Source organism: Scyliorhinus torazame, chromosome 1, assembly GCF_047496885.1.
Source record: "Scyliorhinus torazame isolate Kashiwa2021f chromosome 1, sScyTor2.1, whole genome shotgun sequence".
NCBI classification, from domain to species: Eukaryota; Metazoa; Chordata; class Chondrichthyes; order Carcharhiniformes; family Scyliorhinidae; genus Scyliorhinus; species Scyliorhinus torazame.
The window spans coordinates 300,811,718-300,830,768 of record NC_092707.1 but is presented as its reverse complement, the minus strand read 5'-3'; the positions used below and the strand labels follow the sequence as shown (position 1 = coordinate 300,830,768).

The window sequence follows — 19,051 nt, the reverse complement described above, 5'->3', positions numbered from 1 at the left end:
GACAAAGCCGTGCTGACTCAGGCCTATTTTACCATGCACTTCCAAGTGCTTCGCGATCTCATCTTTAATAACAGACTCTAAAATCTTACCAATGTCCGAAGTCAGGCTAATCAGCCTATAATTTCCCGTCTTCTGCCTCCCTCCCTTCTTAAACAGTGGTGTTACATTAGCCACCTTTCAGTCCTCTGGGACCCTTCCTGCCTCCAGTGATTCCTGAAAGATCATCACTAATGCCTCCACAATTTCCTCAGCTATCTCTTTTAGCTGACGTCTGTCAGGTCATGTTGAACCAGTTGCTTGGTTATGGGCCTTTACTCATGGCTGTTTTCATTGCTTTTGAGCTGCCAGCTTTTGCAAGTTTTGTAGGTTGGCATGCATGTTGTAATAATGGGAAAAAGGCTACTTATTTGGTATTAGAGTGACCAACTCGCATGGAGAAAAATTAAAGGACACTCTTGGCATGGCGAGTCCATTTATCTTCGGGTGGGGAGGGGAGATTGTGGTGCTGACAGGGCTGTGAGAGTGCAGAGGGAGAGAAGTTCCAGTGTTGTGAGAGCCAGTGGGGGGTGCGGGGGTTGGGATCCAGAGCCCTGAAGGGGTGAAATGAGTACCAGGCAAGCGCAAGCTGGAAAGGCAGGCTGAATTTATGGGAAAATCAGTGTCCCAGATGCATGTGGTCCAGGAATACAGGACAGGGGCCTTAGATACAGAACCAACCCATAAAATTAAAATAAATATCAAAAAAAGTGCATTTATATAAATACTTTTCAAGACCACTGGTCATCCCAAAGCACTTTACCGCCAACCCAGTACATTTTGAACTGCAGTCACTGTAATGTAGGAAACTCTTATCTATTGTTCTTATTCCGTGCTGGAAGTTATTTAAAATAATATTTAAATTCCAGTCACAACTTCAGGACAATGATTTAATTGGATTTCTCAATTTCATATACAATTTCTGTCTTTAGTTGCATCGGCCCCAAGCTCTGGAACTCTCTCCCTCCACCTCTCTTGCGTCTTTTAAGACTCTTTTCAAATGTTACACTTTGATTAAGCTTTTAGTTATCTGACTTAATATCTCCTTATATGGCTCATGTCATACTTAGCTTTTGGAGCTTTATGTGAAGTGGCTTTGGACGTTGGCGCTATATAAATACAGATCGTTGTGAAGCAAGAGGTCTGACTCAGCCAGTTAGACGCGAGCGGAGAACGGCTGGGCGGGACTCAGGACGGCAGCACCCGCCTCCCTTCAAAGGGCGGGAGGGAGAGAGCTTGCACAAATCGCCGTGACGGAACTTAGCGGAGAAAAAAATGCCATCAAAGAAAAATGAGGCCAAAACACGCCCAAACATGAGGCGAGGAGCCGCTGCTGATCCCGCAACTCCGTCAAATGCTGGACTGACAGTTGGGGCGAGAGCGCGGCCTCCTTCAGGTAAAAGGGAGGCCGCAGGATGGAGCACCACCTCCCCCTTCACTTCACCCCCCCCCCCCTTCACTTCACCCCCCCCCCCCTTCACTTCACCCCCCCCCCCCCCCCCCCCTTCACTTCACCCCCCCCCCTTCACTTCAACCCCCCCCCCCCTTCACTCACCCCCCCCCCCCTTCACTTCACCCCCCCCCCCCTTCACTTCACCCCCCCCCTTCACTTCACCCCCCCCCCTTCACTTCACCCCCCCCCCCCCTTCACTTCAACCCCCCCCCCCCTCACTTCACCCCCCCCCCCTTCACTTCACCCCCCCCCCCCTTCACTTCACCCCCCCCCCCCTTCACTCCCCCCCCCCCCCCTTCACTTCCCCCCCCCCCCCCCCCTTCACTTCACCCCCCCCCCCCTTCACTCACACCCCCCCCCCCCCCCTTCACCCCCCCCCCCCTTCACTTCACCCCCCCCCCCCCCTTCACTTCACCCCCCCCCCCTTCACTCACCCCCCCCCCCCCCCACTCACCCCCCCCCCCCCTTCACTTCACCCCCCCCCCCCCCCCCTTCACTCACCCCCCCCCCCCCCTTCACTTCACCCCCCCCCCCCCCCCTCACTTCACCCCCCCCCCCCCTTCACTTCAACCCCCCCCCCCCCCTCACTCACCCCCCCCCCCCCTTCACTTCAACCCCCCCCCCCCCCCTCACTTCCACCCCCCCCCCCCCCTCACCCCACCCCCCCCCCCCCCCTCACTCACCCCCCCCCCCCCCCATCACTCACCCCCCCCCCCCCCTTCACATCACCCCCCCCCCCCCCCACACTCAACCACCCCCCCCCCCCCCTTCACTTCACCCCCCCCCCCCCCTCACTCACCCCCCCCCCCCCTTCACTTCACCCCCCCCCCCCTCACTCACCCCCCCCCCCAACCACCCCCCCCCCCTCACACACCCCCCCCCCCCCTTCACTTCACCCCCCCCCCCCCCTTCACTCACCCCCCCCCCCCCCTTCACTCCACCCCCCCCCCCTACACTCACCCCCCCCCCCCCCCCCCTTCACTCACCCCCCCCCCCCTCACTTCACCCCCCCCCCCCCCTTCACTCACCCCCCCCCCCCCCCCTCACACACACCCCCCCCCCCCCTCACTCACCCCCCCCCCCCCTTCACTTCACCCCCCCCCCCCCCCCTTCACCTCAACCCCCCCCCCCCCCCCTCACTTCACCCCCCCCCCCCCCTTCACCTCACACCCCCCCCCCCCCTCCCTTCACCACCCCCCCCCCTTCACTTCACCCCCCCCCCCCCCCCTTCACTTCACCCCCCCCCCCCCTTCACTTCACCCCCCCCCCCTTCACTTCACCCCCCCCCCCACCACTTCACCCCCCCCCCCCCCCTTCACTTCACCCCCCCCCCCCTCACTCACCCCCCCCCCCCCTTCACTTCACCCCCCCCCCCCCTTCACTTCACCCCCCCCCCCCCTTCACTCACCCCCCCCCCCCCCTCACTTCACCCCCCCCCCCCCTTCACTTCACCCCCCCCCCCCCCCTTCACTCACCCCCCCCCCCCCCCCTTCACTTCACCCCCCCCCCCCCCCCCTTCACTTCACACCCCCCCCCCCCCCTTCACTTCACCCCCCCCCCCCCTTCACTTCACCCCCCCCCCCCCTTCACTTCACCCCCCCCCCCCCCCTTCACTTCACCCCCCCCCCCCCTTCACTTCACCCCCCCCCCCCCCCTTCACTTCACCCCCCCCCCCCCCCCCTTCACTTCACCCCCCCCCCCCCCCTTCACTTCACCCCCCCCCCCCCCCCCCCTCTCCCCCCCCCCCCCCCTCTTCACCCCCCCCCCCCCCCCTTCCCCTCCCCCCCCCCCCCCCCCCCCCCTCCCCCCCCCCCCCCCCCTCTCCCCCCCCCCCCCCCCCCTTCACCCTCACCCCCCCCCCCTTTCACTTCACCCCCCCCCCCCCCCTTCACTTCACCCCCCCCCCCCTTCACTTCACCCCCCCCCCCCCTTCACTTCACCCCCCCCCCCCTTCACTTCACCCCCCCCCCCCCTTCACTTCACCCCCCCCCCCCCTTCACTTCACCCCCCCCCCCCCCTTCACTTCACCCCCCCCCCCCCCTTCACTTCACCCCCCCCCCCCCCCTTCACTTCACCCCCCCCCCCCTTCACTTCACCCCCCCCCCCCCCCTTCACTTCACCCCCCCCCCCCCTTCACTTCACCCCCCCCCCCCCCTTCACTTCACCCCCCCCCCCCTTCACTTCACCCCCCCCCCCCCCTTCACTTCACCCCCCCCCCCCCCCTTCACTTCACCCCCCCCCCCCTTCACTTCACCCCCCCCCCCCCCCTTCACTTCACCCCCCCCCCCCCCCCTTCACTTCACCCCCCCCCCCCCTTCACTTCACCCCCCCCCCCCCCTTCACTTCACCCCCCCCCCCCCCTTCACTTCACCCCCCCCCCCCCCCTTCACTTCACCCCCCCCCCCCCCCCCCCCCTTCACTTTCACCCCCCCCCCCCCCTTCACTTCACCCCCCCCCCCTTCACTTCACCCCCCCCCCCTTCACTTCACCCCCCCCCCCCCCCTTCACTTCACCCCCCCCCCCCTTCACTTCACCCCCCCCCCCTTCACTTCACCCCCCCCCCCCTTCACTTCACCCCCCCCCCCCCCCCCTTCACTTCACCCCCCCCCCCCCCCCCCCCCTTGTGTTGGCCTGGGCGCGGCAACGCGCCGAAGCCCGTGGAGGGGCAGTCAGAACGCGCGGCCGCCCGTGGATGGGGGCCGGGGACGCGCTGCAGACAATGGAGGAGGAGGCGGCGGAGGGCGTGAACGCGCGGCAGCCAATGGTGGTGGAGCGGGAACGCGCGGTCGTCCATGGCGTGGTCAAGCGAGAACGCGCGGCAGCCAATTGCGGGTGGGGCAGAAACGCGCATCCCCGGAGCAGGATCATTGCAGCTTTTCCAGCTGGAAGCAGTGATGTGTCTTGACTTTCTGATAAATGTAGCATAAGTGATGCTCTTGGGACGCTAAATATTAGGAGCTTTAATGTATAAGTTACTGTAACCTTAAAAGTTGGCTTTAATTTAGGTTTTAGAATCCACCTCCACTTGTCTGCTCATAAGGCCTCATCTCCTGGGCTAGGGATTCTCGTTTGCCGTTTGTACTTGAAAATGAAATTAAAATCGCTTATTGTCACAAGTAGGCTTCAATGAAGTTACTGTGAAAAGCCCCTAGTCGCCACATTCCAGCACCTGTGCGGGGAGGCTGTTGCGGGCATTGAACCGTGCTGCTGGCCTGCCTTGGTCTGCTTTCAAAGCCAGCGATTTAGCCCTGTGCTAAACAGCCCCAGTGCCAACAACTTGTGCCGAAGTTGGGGTCTTGCTGTGTTTGTCATTACCAAATTGTTGTACAAACTATAAGCTGAGGGACAATAACTCAAATCCACCCAGTCTTGGCACCTGCTCCTTTATAGATGAGAACAATGGGGACAGCTTTGACTCCTCCAGAGCCCAATGCAACTACTGGGTTTTGATGCAAGTGAGATGGTGGAAGTTGCAGTACTCTCCCAGCTTTCGGTTGTGTCACTTACTGCGACCAACAAATCTGGGCCAAGGGCCCAAATCTTCCAGATCCAGATCATCAGACATGGTTTGTAAGTTGGGAGATGTGCATCAGGATTCTTGCGACCTTCTAACATGCACTCGTTGAAATTGGGAAGTTTAAACTTCCGTTGAACTGATTCGGCCACCCTGGATCCCCCCCCCCCGTGAGAATTGCAGAATCACAGAATTGTTGCAGCGCAGAAAGAGGCTGTTGAGCGCATTACATTTGTACCAGCTCTCTGCGCAACCCCGAGTGCTATTCTTCTACCTCCCTGTAACTCTGCACATTCTTCCTTTTCAGGTAATTATCTTTTGAAAGCTTTCGTTGAACCTGCCTCCACCACACTCAGGCATTTGCATTCCAAACCTTAATTACTAAATGTGTGAAATTTTTCTTATTGCTTTTGTCAATTACTTTAAATCTGTGACCTCTCATTCTTGATCTTTTCACAATTGGGCATGGGTTCTCCCTGTCTACTCTGTCCAGACCTCTCATAATTTGAATGCCTCTATCAATTCTCCTCTCAGTTATATTTTCTCCAAAGAAATCAGACTGAACCTCCAGTTATGAAGATGGATTGAAGTTCCTTATCATTCGAACCATTCTTGCAAATCTTTTCTGTATTCTTTCCAATGCCTTCAGATCCTTCCTAAGGTGTGACATCCAGAACTGGTCACAATACTTAGCTGAGGCTGACTTTGCGTCTTATATAAGTTCAACTCCTTGCTTTTGTACTCACTCCCCTATTAATAAAGTCTAGGATGCTGTATTGACCATGTTCTCAACCTGCCCAGTACCTTCAACTACTTATGCATCTATAAACCCAGGTCCTTCTGCATCCTGTTTAGAGTTGTACCCTTTATTTTATATTCACTCTCCATGTTCTTCCTATCTGTAGTAGTCCAGGCGACACGAAGATAAAAGGTAAAATCAAATTTATTTTAACTCAAAAAAAGTAAAGCTGCACCCGCGGCATACAACACTCGTGTCCCAGACCGGGATTAACAGGAACTCCCTGTCCGGGTCTGGGATGGTATTTGAAAGCCTTGATAACAAATCCCAGCAGGACGGGCCTCCGCTCATTACCATGGAAACTCCATGAGCCCTACATGATTCAATGAGTGATCCCTCGTGGTCCTCATGAGGGTTATTACGCTACCAAAATGAATCATTTCACATTTCTCTGCATTGAACTTCATCTGCCAACTGTCCACCCATTCCTTTGAAGTTATACATTATCCTCTTTGCTGTTCTCAGTGATGTAGCCAGTGTAACTGAACCGAGCACCACAACCAAAATTTTCCCCTTAACTCCACCCCCTGATCTGACCCCACCACCCATGCCCACCCTCCAAGAACCGACTGCCCATCCATCCATCCATCCCCCCCACCCACCCACTCATCCATTCACTAACCCACCGAAAAACTTCAGGCCTTTAAAAACTTAACTGAACACAGCAGCTGACGTGGTGAAAATGGTCTTGACCTCTCTTCACCACGTTTTCCTGCGCTGTTTGATCTTTCCCTTGGGTGGCTGCATTGACCCATTGATGCTTTAGCTGGAACTGGAAGTCCTGGCTGAAAAATTGCAAAAGGCTTGGGATGCTGAAACCTTCACAGTCAGGTCAATGCATGCAGCATCAGTGCTGACAGGAAGATCTAGAAGATCTTCTTTCGGTACCTTCTGCTGACATTGGCTAGTCAGCACCTTAGTGTCCATCCCTAAGCAAGTTGGATTTTGTTGTAATTTTTAAATAATGCATGAACAATTTGAATGACTCTTCGGAAAACTTATTGACATGTTTGGTCCTGGAGTCGGGTGTAGACCATGTGGAATTTCCCACCAAACGTTTATGTTACCAGTCCAGTACTCTACTCTTCCCCTGGATAGTAGGGGTGTTTGCTGGTGAAACAACATGCACTCTGCATTGAATGTGCCCATTCTCCCATTTGACTGGAATAATAAAGCAGTACAAATGTGTGATGGATGAAAAATTGAAATTGACTGAGAAGTACTTCTGTCACGTTGCTGATCTCTGCTTTGTGCTTGCAAAATTAAGTTGTTTTTTTAGCAATGTAGAACTGAGAATAGCCGCTGTGGGTATTAATGCTAATGTAGATCATGAAATAAATTGTCACTTGTTACATACTGTGGACAATTGTTAACAAAGAGTGTTGTTATTTTTTTTTAATTTAATAGCACGAGTTGGCAAATTTGCAGCAAATGAATTTATCACTTCAAGCTGTCCTTCAAATGGTTGTTTCCTTTAATAAGGTAAGGAATTAGAAATTCTGTGGAAGAACATTGAACTGCATCAAGAAGTATATGCTTAACGTTGGAATTCATTTTTTTTTCTGGTGCTAGGCTAACATGATTTTTTAAATTAAAATGCAAGTTAATGCACATTTGCCTTTTGTTATAGCAAAGATGATACATTTCCATTTAATTTTTAAAAAATATATTGTACGTTTCTGCTAGCCAAGACTCGGGATGGCAACTTCAATAAATGGAATTTGACAAGTATTTTGAATCCATTTAATAAACATTCCATGTGCACAACGAAAGCGCAGCTGCCTTGCATTCCAGTAGCACATGGATGTATGTTGATTTATTTCCAAGACAGCCTCACAAAATTGAAGATAAAGTTAGATATTTGGACCCTAAACTACATCAACATTTTTTAAAAAATGAAAACTTCCCAATGCACCTCACTTTCTACAGATCAGCAACACCCTGAAGCTTTCTGTAAATTAAAACTAATGCTTTAATTTGCTTGAGGGACATTAGGCACAGAGTGTAATGTATTGGTTCTAAACACTTATGTTAGAGTTTTGTTGGAGATGTAAGAAGTGCAGGTGGCTGAGTTGCTCTATTTCATGCTAAACAGACTGAATCTTTTCTCTTTGTCCTTTTTCTCTCGACTGGATTCACCAGTCAACATGGCACTGGCTTCCAGGGCTAGATGCTGGGGTGCTCTGGCTGCTTGGAATTACGTCGCTCTTATCTGTAGACACAGCTGAAGTGGGGAGTTCATATTTTTAACATTTTGATTAGCTTTAAAACTGTGTTTTGAATCAGTTAGTTTACTTGTATAATTCATATGGCAAATTAATCTGTAGATTTCATTCTCCAAGTCTCTGATAATAAGGCGGAGGGTAACTGATTAAAATGAATCAATACAATGGAAAATCTAGGCCAATTTTTTATCTAGTTTATACAAGCGGTTATAACTAGACAAACCAATTTGACCATTGTTTCTGTTCCCTGCAAAAAATCCTACTTATGGACAGTTGTATATCCCAATAAACATTTATTTATTTGCTTTATGGAAAGCTGATTGGAATTAATCTGAGCCCTGTGGCCAGCATGACAAATCAGTGTGATGTCTGGAAATAGGTTGGATTGGAATAGGATGAGAAGGAAAACCAGCCATGTGTTTAATGATGAATTCATTATATTGCAGCAATGTGCAACTCTGCTCTGCAATTGCTTTTGGATTCTTTGGATGAAAGCCATTAAACTTTTATCAACACTTTCTAATAATCTAGACAGCATGGACGGTGGAAAATATCCTTTCTTGAGCTAAAAGCTAATCTTAAACATGCTCAGCGCACACCAAATAAACTCAGTTGTTCTTGGTTATGCTCAAAATCTTAGCTACTGTTGTTGCAAGAATAGCTGGATTCATTGATTGCTATGCCATTTAAATTTGAAAAGAAGGTAACTCTGAACTAAAATTCTTGAGAAGGTTTTGTGAGATTGGAGTACCTTTCTAATATCCTCTACTAATATTTTTCTCAGTTAAGCATAAATTGAGTCAGGCAACCTGTTCCCTGCACTTGGTTAGTTCTAAGCTGAAGGGGTTATTATGAGATTTGTGATGGTGGCCCTTGATAACACTCATACCATCATTACCACCGTTTCCTTTCTTCACCCTGTGGGACATGATAATTGGCATCTGCTGTGATATTTTCAGCAGGAATTCAGCCGCATGAGTTAATTCCATCTCTCCGGCAGCATGGTGGCACAGTGGTTGGCATTGCTGCCTACGGCGCTGAGGACCCGAGTTCGAATCCCAGCCCTGGGTCACTGTCCGTGTGGAGTTTGCACATTCTCCCCGTGTTTGTGTGGGTTTCACCCCCACAACCCAAAGATGTGCAGGGTTGATGGATTGGCCACACTAAATTGCCCCTTAATTGGAAAAAATAATTGGGTACTCTAAATTTAAAAAAAAAAGAAAGAAAAATTCCATCTCTCCCACAACATGCCTCAAAGGTGCTTTTTCAATGACACAGGCCTCCGCTTGAACAACAATCCCTCCAGTGCTAAATATCCCTACAGTGCCAATCGGCCCATTGAGTCTGCCCCAACCCTCCAAAAGACCCCACTTCCCAGCCCTATCCCCGTAACGCCACTTAACCTTTGAACACTGAAGGCACAATTTAGCATGGCTAATCCACCTTACCTGCATATCTCTGGACAGTGAGAGGAACCTGGAGGAAACTCATGCAGACACTGGGAGAATATGCAAACTTCACACAGACAGTCATCTAAGGTCAGAATTGAACCTAGGTCCCTGTGCGTTGGTGGTGGAGGCAATGAATGCTTGTGGACGGGGTGCCAATCAAATGGACTGTGAGACAGCAGTGCTAACCACTGTGCCATAATGCTATGGCTAATTCAGTTCAGTTTCTGGTCAATGAACACCCTCAGGATGTTGGGGGATTCCGTAATGGTAATGCCATTGAATGTCAAGGGCAATGGTTCTTCAGTGCTTCTTCTATGTGGTATTCAAGTAGGCCCTGAGAGTGTCAAGGGCGCAGAATGTACTCTGGGGGCCTTCAATATCCATCACCAAGAAGGTCTTAGTTATACCACCACAGACCGAGCTGGCTGGGTCCTAAACGACATAGTTGCTAGATTGGAATGACAGCAGGTAACTCTGTACTCTGGGCGGGGTCTTCAATGTCCATCACTAAAAGTTATTGTGCTTATGGACCATCCAAACCGATGAGATTTTTCATTTACTCCAATTTGCAGGCAACAGTGTTCAAAACAATAATTATTTATTTATTTTATTTCAGATTATTGAAGAGGTCAGCCAGAATTCTAATCATCTTGCAGGTCAGTGTCCAGCAATGCATCATTACTTTAGGTCATGTACAGGTGGTTACCTCTTTCCTCATCTACTGCGGGGTTAGAGATCAGCAGGATTTCTTTGACTCCAAGATAATATATCTGGCAATGGGTCACTGTAACCCAGGTCTACTTTGTGATACTCGGTGATTTGAAAATGAACTGGAACTAAGTGGTGTTAATGATTGCTCAATCATTCTGGCTTGATAATGGGATCTGTTGCTGGAGATTGTGTTCCCTCCATTTCATTCCTGGCAATATTGCAAGCAAGTGCCTAACCAATGCAATAACGAGGAAAAGGAGCAGGATTATTACCAGGGCATAATATAAGTGGCTGGTTTTAACAACTCCAAACAGTAAGTTGCTGTTTTCAACATTGGTTCTCCCTACCCCTTCACTTTTGTTCCTTTCTCAGTTGTAAGGGCCTTTCCTGTTGATTCCCTATTTCCCCTCTCTTTCTTTTTGCTGTTATCATTTGATTCATGGAGGCTTAATGTACATAGGTTGAGCAGGGAAAGTGAGAAATTCAAAAGTTACAAAATAGAACACTGCTAGCCTTTGGACAGCAGAACTCCGACTTTTCGGCACCTGAGAGATCGGTGGGACTCGGTTCGATTGGAGGTGGCGAATGTTGGATGGCTGGTGGCCAATGAATTGGCCAGAAGACCGTTTTCGGTCCAGTAACACCTGGTGATTGGATCCTGCTTGAGTGGGCTGATTTTCAGAGAGCCAGGGAAAATTCAGTCAGGTCCTGGGTACTCTGGAGGGAAGGAACTCTCTCACTCTTGCTTTTTCCAGAAAAGCTGTATAGTAGCTGTAGTTCTGAAACTGCAGAGACCTGAATAAATCTACAATGAAAACCTTAAGCCTAAATTGAAGGAAAGTGCTATAAGACAACCATCTGTAACAAAGACGCTTATCTTTTTACTTTCATTATTATTTTACCCCCCCCTCTTCTGCTGTCTGTGTGTGTGTGTGTAGAGGGTGGGATGTGTTTAAGTTTTTGGGGGTGGGGAGGGGGGTGGTTAGAAATTAGATCAAGGTTAACCTGTTGTATTTGCTACATATTTAATTATAGTTACTGTTCTTGATAAAATAAATTTTAAATTTACACACTGTAATTGGGCAGCTAAGGGCCAAAGACTTTTTGGGTGTTTTTCTAAGAATTATTTATTCAATTGTGTTGCAACTCCAGGTTAATTGGGGCTGGAATTGATTGCGCACTAGCCCAAGGGGCCATAACATAATTTGGGGGCTCAGGTCCGTGATCTTTGGAATGATAGATGGCGACGTATTACTTATAGTATAAATTAAAAAGAGGTATCAGGTTTGTAGCAATATAACAGGATGGATCTGTAAACTGGTGAAGATTTTTCATCGGGTTGGCAACTTGCCTTTTGTTTATTTAAAAGGAAGCTAACCGAATTGGCAGGTGAATTAAAAATAGAGGTGCCAGCTAAAGCTAGGAAGGTAGAGATCTATGATGTATAGATTGAATACTTGGGTCTGTTAGAAACACAGGAGAGGCCATGAAGTCGTGTAGCATCAAATACATTTTCTGGTGGGGAAATTGAGCTGGAGAGAATTCAGTTGCAGTTCGAGCAAGAGAGAGAGTTGAAGAGGATGGAGAAAGAAATGGAAATGAAGATGATGGAGCTTTTCAAATGGAAATTGAAATGAGGAGTTTGGAATTAGAAAGTGAGGAAAAAACAAAAGAGAGAGTCCCAGCTTAAGGCACTGGAAATTAAACTGGAGCAGCCAGGAGCTAGAGGGGAGCTTAACCTTAGAACAGAACCCAGTGGTGATATGTTTAAATGTATACAGTACCTCCCAAAGTTTGAAGTGAAGGACGCAGAAATATTTTTTAGGGCATTTGAGAAAATAGCAACGGGAGTGGCCAAAAAAAAGTAGAAATTACCCATGCAAAGTAAATTGATGGGGCAGGCACAGGAAGTTTATGCTTCCCTATCAATCAGAGGAGATGTCTAAGAATTATGACAAGGTAAAAAAGGCTATTCTGAGTGCATATGAATTGGTTCCTGAGGCATATAGGCAAGCTTTCGGAATTTAAGGAGACGACCAGGACAGACGTATGCCAAATTTGAAATGGTTAAGCACAACAATTTTAATAGATGGGTGTGAGCATTACGGGGCTCTTAGAGAGGTCATTCTCTTAGAAGAATTTAAGAATTCCCTACCTTCTGTGTTAAGAACCCATGTGAACTCAAGAACCCATGTGAAAACTGCCAGAAAAGCAGGAATAATGGCTGACAATTGATCCATAAATTTAAACCTTTGTTCCATCACCCTAATAATTTTGAAAAGGGTGGGAAAGTGGAAGGAAGGCAGCTAGCCAAGGTAAGGAATGAATAGCTGGGAACGCTCTGAGATTTTGTCCTAAGACCAGGAAGGATGGTACTGAGGGTGAAGGTGAGACTCAAAAGCCTCGATGTTAGCATTGTAATAAGGTGGGGCATGTTTGTTCAGTATGTTAGAATACTACAGGGCAGACTGTATCTCTAACTGGACTTGGGAGACTGGAAGTAAACACTGTTGTGGGAGCAGATGTTGTGAATGAGGTAGATGAGAGATATGCTGGGTTTTTGACTCAGGGGAAGATTACCCCATTTTCCTCAACTGAGGCACCAAAACCTATAACTTTTAAGGGGCACAGGTGCTACTCAAACTCTCTTACTGAAGAAAGATGGTTTCCCCTCCAGAGAGTTCATTAAAAGCTAAGGTATTAGTGAAGGGGATGGGTGGCGATTATATCCCGGTTCCATTGTATAAAGTACAATTGGAGTGATTTAATGTCAGGTTCAGTAGTGGTCGGAGTGGTTAAGGAGTTACTAGTGGTCAGAGTAGACTGGGGAATGATTTGGCAGCAGTGAAGGTTGTAGCTTCATCCATAATTTAAGTGTCCGAGGGAAATTCTGCAGATAATGCATGAGATACCAATGGCAGGACAGGTGGAAATTAGGGAAACTTATTGGGCATTAAATGACTCGAAGAAAGAAATGTTAAAAGACATTAATCACGCATCAAATGACAATGGTAGTGAATCTGATTCTGCTGATACTGATGAAATTATCTCTACAAGAATGATTTGTCACAGAAGTTTGTCAAAGTGATCCTAAGAAAGTCCAAATCTAATTGTAATAACAGTGATGAAGATTCAGACGAGAGTTGTGAATCTGATTTGAATTTTTATTATAAACAAATGTTAACCAACTGCTACTGAATAGACTCGTCCCAAATTAATCTTGAACAGATGGCAAATAATTCTTCCAAAGCTAAGGAAGAAGGCAGAAAATCGGAAGAAGAAAATTAATTGGACTTTCCTAAATGCAGCAAACCCATTGCCATCCACTTCAGGTGCAAACATTTCCCACAGCATGCCTGTCTTGAAGTAAAATATCATGGAATTGTCTATTCAGGATGAGGACAGCAATGACTGAAGTGACACCAAACAAACAGCTGATTAGCCCACCTCCGTTTAAAGACACACAGTGCCTCTCAAAGGTAAAGGAAGCAAATGGAAAAGGAGATGAAATAATTAGTAATCAATTCCTTTCCTTTTGAAAATGAAGAGGAAGGTGGATGAAGAATCATGCAGTGAACAGAAAGTTCATGGAATGAACAATGTCCTATCCTCGGATTCTGATAATGATGTGAAAAGTAGTTGCAGGCCACCACCATTTAAAAGAACAATGTCTCTTCAATTCAACACATCCACCATGGATACTCCTAGCTACAGTTTTCACCTTGGTATATCTGAAAGTAGAGAAGAAAAGTTGAAATCTGGAAAGCACAAAGGTGTATTAGTCCATATTACTGAATGGAGATAAAATCTATGATTACGGCGACTCTGATGAAGAAGTAAAAGCTGTAAAACAAAGAATGGTGCATATAAAACCAACCAACTTTGTGAAGATTGAATTCTCAGCGTAACTTGTCGCTGAAAGTAACCATGTGAACGAAAAGAAAAGAAAAGCTTGAGGGGTTGAAATGTGTCTATTGATTAAAAATGGACCAGGACAGCATGGCGCAGTGGTTTGGTGAATTGGCCACGCTAAACAATTGTCCCTTAATTGGGGAAAAATGAATTGGGTACTTTAAATTTAAAAAAAAATACAAAAAACAAAGATGGACCAAATCGGGGTCAGGAGACTTGCCGATTAGGTGGAATCATGGAACCATAGGTTTGAGCCAGGGAAGCTGGACGGGAGGTTTCGGAGATGGGTGGAGAGGGCAGTTAGGGTATTAAAAGACCTGTTTCTGGGGGGACGTTTTGCGAGGTTGGATGAGTTGGGGGAGAATATGGACTGGGGGAAGGGTTTAGGTACCTGCGGCTCCGGGACTTTGCAAGGAAGGAGTTTCAGAGCTTCCCGATAGCGCTGGCCCCCTCATTGTTGGAAGAGGTATTGACAGCAAAGGGAATGGGGAAGGGGGTGGTCTCGGCGATCTACGGAAGGATTTTGGGGGAGGACGGGGGGGGGGGGTTCCATGGAGGGGATCAAAGCCAAGTGGGAGGAAGAGTTGGGGGAGGCTATGGAAGACTGGTGTGAGGTGCTCCGGACTGTGAATGCCTCAACCTCATGCGTGAGGTTGGGGTTGATACAGCTGAAGGTCGTGTATAGGGCGCACCTCACGAGGGCAAGGATGAGCCGACTCTTTGAGGGAGTGGAGGATGTATGTGAGCGCTGTGGGATCGGCCCCGCCAACCATGTACATATGGTTTGGTCCTGTCTGAAGCTGGAGAAGTATTGGAGGTTTTCAGTGTTATCTCGGGAGTAGTGCACGTGAACCTGGAACCAGAGCCCCGAGAAGCCATTTTCGGGTGTTGGACCGGCCAGGGCAGCAGGTGAATGCGGGAGCAGATGTTTTAGCCTTCACCTCGCTGATTGCAAGGAGGTGGGTTCTGTTGGGGCGAAGGTCAGCTTTTCTGCCCTGTGCCTCAACTTGGCGGGGGGTCTACTGGAATTTCTGACTCTCGAGAAGGTGAAGTTTGAGCTGAGGGGGTGAAGGAAAGGTTCTACAATTCATGGGGACTGTTTATCTTGCACTTTCGAGAATTGGCTGCCATCGAACATTGTGGGGGGGTGGGGTGGGGGGGGGGGTGTTGGGTGTTGGGGTTATCGTTGTTCTTGAGTACACTGTTTTCCGATTGATTGTTAATTCTCTTTCATTTTTTAACCTGGAATGTACGGGTGATGTTTGGGTCTGTATATTGAAGGAGATGCTGTTTGGGGGATTGGTACTGCATTTGCTTTTGTTTGTTTTCTTATGTTTATTTGATGAAAATGAGGAGAATTTTTTTTAAAAAATGGACCAAATATTTCTCTTCATTGACAATACTGCTTGTAGTTTGGCTGCAAAATTTGGATAACATTTATTGGACAATCAAAAAAGACTGACTGCATTACCCGAGAAACAGAAAGAGACAAAAATGCAGAAGAAATTCATTCACTGGGCTCTCTCCAATTTGGACAGTCATCAACCTGACAAGGGAAGCATGTTATCTTTGATTTGAGAGAGAAAACAAGGCGCTGCTTGAAGATATTAGAGGGAGTTCTAAAATCAAAGATGCAAACCTATCCGCAGAAGAAGAACGGAGAGAAGATCTAACAAAGATACTGAGTAAATATTGACCGATTTGTAGGGAAACACCAGGGTGCACTATATTAACTAATCATGGTGTAGAGATAGGAAACTCTGAACCAATAAAGCCACATCTGTCTGGAGTAAAACCACGGAGACTGGTTCAGTTAGAGACTGAAATACAGTGCAGGTTGGATATGTTGCAAAAATGCCAAAGTAGAGTTTGGGAGATTGAAGGTCATATTAATAAGCGGACCAGTGCTGGCCGCCCCAACTTACCAGACCATTTAAAATGGCCACAGGTGCCAGTGATCTGGGGATTGGGGCAGTGCTACTACAAAATGACAATGCAGGCAGAGAGAGGCCAGGGATATCTTTCAAAAGAAACAAAAGTCCGTGCCAAAGAAAGTATTCCACCATTAAAAAGGAAGCCTTCGCCTTGCTACTAACACCTCAGCATTTTGAAGTATATGTCCAGCATGGCAATAAACAAAACTTAGTTTATGCAAACCATAATAAACTTGCAAGTATAGAAAAGTTTAAAACCCGGAACACAAGATTATTCCATTGGAGTTTAAATAATCTTATTATTAACAGTTCAATATTAAAATTGTACACATCCCTGAAAGGTATAATGGGTAGTTGATGCTTTGTCATGGGTTTAAGAGCTGATTAGTAACTAATGTAGAGATTGGGAAGGGAAATTATGTAATGGGGATGAATGAATGGATATATGTTTGTGATTTATGTCTTGCATACCATATACTGAAATGCCCTTGCGTTTCATTCCTATTAGAATCATAGAATTCTGGGCAGCACGGTGGCGCAGTGAATTCATAGAATTCTTACAGTGCAGAAGAAGGGCATTCAGCCCATCGAGTCTGCACAAACCCTCTCAAAATGTACTCCACACAAGCTCACTCCCCCGCCCTATCCCAATAACATAAACTCACCTACAAATCTTTTTTGGATCAAAGGAGCCATGTGGCATAGCCATTACACCTAATCTCATATCTTTGGAATGTGGAAGGCAACCGGAGGAAACCCACGCAGACATGGAGAGAATTTGCAGATTCCACACAGACCGGAACCCAAGGCTGGAATTGAACTCGGGTCCCTGGTGCTATGAGGCAGCAGTGCTAGCTACTGTGTCGCTTTTAGGGAGGGTGGTATGGAAGGGCCCTTCCTGTGTTTCCCTTATTTTCCCTTTCTTTATTTTTGCTGTTATCATTTTTATTCATGGATGCTTAATGGACATATATCTAAGTCAGGCAGGGGAAGCGAGGAATTCAAAAGTTACAAAACCGAACACTGCTAGCCTTCAGAGAGCCAAGCTCAGGCTTTTTAACACCTGAGAGATTAGTGGGACTCAGTTCGATTGGTGGACTGGTGGCCAATGAATTGGCCAAAAGGCCACACTTTGCCCGGTAACAGACCGTGATTGGATCCTGGGTACTCGGGGGGGGGGGGGGGGGGGGGGGGGGCGGACTCTCTCTCTCTCTCTCTCTCTTGTGTTTTTTGTTCCAGAAAAGTGGTCCAGCAGCTATTTCTGAAACTTCAGAGACCTGAATGAATCTACAGTGAAAGCCTAAATTGAAGGAAGGCACTATAAGACCACCATCTGAAGCAAAGACTGTTATCTTTTTATTTTCATTATTATTTTACCCCCCTCTTCTCCCCTCTGTGTTTGTCTGTCTTGTTTGTGTGTAGAAGGCGGGACAAGTTTTTAAGTGGGTGGGACGGGAGGGGGGTTAGGAATTGGATGATAGTTTAAAAAAATAATTTAGAGTACCCAATTCATTTTTTCCAATTAAGTGGCAATTTAGCGTGGCCAATCCACCTACTCTGCATATCTTTTTGGGTTGTGGGGGTGAGATACATGCAGACACGGGGCGAATGTGCAAATTCCACATGGACAATGACCCAGGGCTGATATCGAACTCGGGACATCGGTGCCGTGAGGCAGCAGTGCTAACCACCACCACTCTGCTGCCCAAAATTAGATAATAGTTAACCTGTTGTATTAACTACATATTTACATTATAGTTACTGTTATTAATAAAATTAGTTGTGTTTAAATTTGTAAACTCGATAACTAGTTATTAGGCAGCTAAGGGCCAAAGACTTTGGGTGTTTTTCGAAGAATGATTTATTAATTTCAATTATGTTGCCACTCCGGGTCAAGTGGGGCTGGAATTGACTGGGCTCTAACTAGCCCAGGGGGTCGTAATAAGTCACTTTATTATATCAGTGTATAGGGTTAAATGACACCAAAAATATTTCACAAATGTAACTTACACTTGCAATTTTATTAAATTTTGTGTAGAGTTAAATGAAGGATGGTCGACTTTCTTCAGTGTACAGAAGTGATCAAGAATACAAAAATACACGCTGAAATCTAAAGTTCTGAAGCTTGAATGTGGTAATATTACCCGAAACAACATAAAATGAACTCTTTGAGATGTGCATTTACACATTTCATTACACAGTAACCTGCTTGCACACTGGCAATAAAATGACAATGCATTATAACAATGCCTGTTCTTGCAACCAATCTGATGTGCTGTCTACATGATGTCAAGAGGTAATTTTAAGTTTTGAATATATTTCTGGAACGAGGATAGGCAATGTTACTGTACTTTTGTTCTCATTTACGCCTAGGTCTGTGATTTCTAAATGTATCAAATTAAGTAAAACTGATTAGATTTAACTCTTGTTCAAAAATAATTGTGCCTATTTTAGTTGCAAAGCTACTTTTAGCCTCTTCTTAAAAAGAGGCACTCATTTGTAATAACAGGAACAACATGTCAGTTCTAATTGGAAGTTCTTAGCAGCAAATGGATTTAAAGATTTTATCAGCAATAAATTTGAGCTATTATCTGAAATTAGAATAAAGTAGATTTGACATCAGTCATATCCCTCAATTAGGTGAACACCATGCATGACTTACAAAATAGCTAGTTGCATCCTTTGCTATCTCCATTGTTTACCAAAATAGGTGCTGTGTTCAAGCAATATTCTGTGCTGAGGCTCTGGTCGAATCCCTTGGTTTCTCTCATTCTTATGTTTACATAGTTTGTCCAAAGACCGCTGGGTCGTTTGGCTTCCTAAAAGATACAATTATTGCAAGTCCAACATTAGAAAATAAAGTGCTTTATTTGGTTTGCATCATATATGGCAAGAACTATTGGGGCAAGGGCTAGTGCAGGCTCGATGAGCCAAATATCCTACTTCTGCACTGTAGAGATTCTTTGATTCTATGATTGCTTCTGGGTTTCCACTTATCCCACAATAACTTTCACCA

The 19,051-nt window shown here is 47.1% G+C and overlaps 1 protein-coding gene and 1 long non-coding RNA gene across 4 annotated transcripts in view; one reads left to right on the top strand and one right to left on the bottom strand.

Moving 5' to 3' along the window:
• The first annotated feature begins 1,214 nt into the window (after nucleotides 1-1,214).
• Nucleotides 1,215-18,457, top strand: LOC140423037 (uncharacterized). The gene is made up of 4 exons (XR_011947646.1): nucleotides 1,215-1,432; nucleotides 7,210-7,284; nucleotides 10,095-10,134; nucleotides 18,074-18,457. It is a non-coding gene; the product is annotated as an uncharacterized lncRNA (long non-coding RNA).
• Nucleotides 13,333-19,051, bottom strand: part of LOC140423001 (uncharacterized) — a 280,598-nt gene continuing 274,879 nt past the window's right edge. For 2 of the 3 annotated variants that reach the window (XM_072507744.1, XM_072507745.1), the window contains one exon: nucleotides 18,038-18,854. In XM_072507744.1, the coding sequence (XP_072363845.1) occupies nucleotides 18,705-18,854 (150 nt within the window). In that variant the 3' untranslated portion in view covers nucleotides 18,038-18,704. Of the gene's footprint in view, nucleotides 13,921-18,037; nucleotides 18,855-19,051 lie in introns of those variants that run through there. The other variant, XM_072507743.1, reaches the window with a different exon arrangement.